The 2,351-nt window shown below is 34.7% G+C and overlaps 1 gene segment (V, D, J or C); it reads right to left on the bottom strand.

The window, feature by feature from the left end:
• Positions 1 to 6: 6 nt before the first annotated feature.
• On the bottom strand, positions 7 to 574 carry LOC116380387 (immunoglobulin lambda variable 1-51-like). The segment is given in 2 exon segments: positions 7 to 377; positions 463 to 574. Coding segments are annotated over 2 exon segments (390 nt in total).
• Between the last annotated feature and the right edge of the window lie 1,777 nt (positions 575 to 2,351).

Here is a 2,351-nt window from a genome sequence, read left to right as displayed (position 1 = left end):
GTAGTGAGTGTCTGATGGAGGTTTTTGTCACAGTGTGAACCACTGTGGTACAGCTGCAGCAGCAGAGTCATCCCATGTCCCACAGTAATACTGAGCAGAGTCTCCTGCCTCTGCCTGCTTTATGATGAACTGGTATTCTATGCTTGATGAGGATTTAGAGTTGAACCGGTCTGAGGAGAATCCTGATCCAAAGTCGAGCGAACTGCTAGAATGGTGAAATCTGAGAACATACTGAGGAGCTTCACCAGGAACCTGTTTATACCAACTGACATAATTTCCATCATATCTCTGAATGTTGCAGTTGAGAACAACCTCTTGTCCTGTAGAAACTGTGTGGACAGCAGGCGTCTGAGTCAGCACTATCACTGCATCAACATCTGTCAACACACAGAGAGAAGAAATAAGGTGAAAGGTTTCTGTGTGAAAATGTGTGCTGTAAAATGAATGAGAAGAATATCTTACATGTGAGAGCAGTGATGAGAGTGCAGAGGATCCCCAGCATGGTGTCAGTGTGTGGTGTAAACGTCCCTTACTGTCCAGCTGAGAGGTGAGCAGGGTTGGAGTGTGAGGAGAAGAGACCCTGAAGCTTATAAAGACACTGAGGAGAGGAGAAGTGGAGGAGGAGGAGCCTAAACCATGAACACAGTTATCAAATATGAAACAGGTATGTGGTTTAATGTCTTATCATCAGATCATTTTGTACCAATAATCTGATGTTTCATAAATTATTTTTTTCATGACCAAATATCTTCGTATTATCTTTGGATGTCTGCAGATCTCTCTTGCATACATGGAGGAGTGTTATCAGACGTGTTTTCTCTTTCAAACTAATCATACAAAGAAAGCTGTGGTTCAACATTTGAGCTCAAAATATGATGTTTTCATTATATTATACACAATAAACAGTGTTTAATGATTTTCTTCAGATATCTTATTTTCACAATATTGAAATAATAAATCACGTTTTTGGAGAGTTTGAGCTGTAACACCTTGTTAAGTTCCCGAAGTTGTGTTCTCCTTGTTTTCACATTCATGTTATTTTTGGGTTTCCTGTTTTATTTTTATTTTTATTTTGAATCTACCTTAGCGTAATAAAATTCACTTTATTTGTAAAACATTCACAAATTGATTATTTTAAATGTTTTGTTTGCATCTTGTTCTGTAATCATACAAGTATTTACATTGTTTATTTTTACATCAGTTGTGGCAGCTTGAAGTTCACAAAAGTGCAAACAGTGAAAATATCTATGTTCATATATAATAAGTATAGTTGCCTCCATGATAAACAACCCTGTTTACTATTCTTTTAGTTTCCTGCCATATAAACTGGATGATGATTGTTCTGCTGCAACTTTTGTCTCAACCAGAACACAGGCTGAGACAAAGCAGCCAGGTGGACAGAAGACGGGAGGATTGACTGATACTGACGGATGTCTGTGTTCTTCATTCTTCATAAACTTCACTCAGAAATGTTATTTATTTAATTGACATTTTACATTTGTTTCCAGTGAGATATTAATGACTTTGTATAGTTTATTTGCTGTTGTAAACACGACTGTTTCTGCTCTAGAAACAATATTTAGCTATAACTTAATTATATATAACTTCTAATTCTTTTTTCAATTTATTTGTGTGTATGAAATAATAGGTCTCTCTACACTAAGAGAAGAAATCAGTAGCAACCTTAAGATTGAGATTTAATTGATTTATATAGAATTTTGAAATTTTCCAAAATTAGGTGGCGTCCTAAATGTAATCTAAATTTAAATGATGTAACTTATATTAATGATGTCTTATCACGGAACCTGAGTAACATAATTGTTTTATACTAATCTATGGGTTTATGATTCATAATTTCGTTTTTAATAATGGTTACATATTTTGATATTATTTAAATATGTATTAAATCTGCTACAAAAAATCACACTACAGTACAGAGATATACATGGGCACCAGAGGATTTCTCTCCAGAAGGATAAATACATTTAGATCAGCAAATAAGAAACTATTAGAAACTTCCTACAATTTGAAACAAGTGTGATGAGCAGAGAGACACATTCATATTTACTGTAAACAATTATTATTTTTCAACAATGTAAAAGATCATGACTTGACTTTACTTGTGTGAACATTCTGCATGTATAATAGAAAACTAGTAAGTTTGAAGATATATGTTTAAACATATGAGGGGAAGTTACTGAAAGCATTGACTGATGGCTTCACTCTCAGTCAAGATGTGTCAGAGTCTCAAAAAGCAGAAGTATTGAGTGAAGAGGTTTTTGTCACAGTGTAAATCACTGTGATACGTGCTGATTAACAGAGCTGTCCCATGTATTACAGTAATAGACTGC

The sequence above is a fragment of the Anarrhichthys ocellatus genome, unplaced genomic scaffold (assembly GCF_004355925.1).
Source record: "Anarrhichthys ocellatus isolate YVR2014 unplaced genomic scaffold, GSC_Weel_1.0 scaffold7030, whole genome shotgun sequence".
Taxonomy (NCBI): Eukaryota; Metazoa; Chordata; class Actinopteri; order Perciformes; family Anarhichadidae; genus Anarrhichthys; species Anarrhichthys ocellatus.
This window is presented reverse-complemented; position numbering and strand designations above follow the sequence as displayed.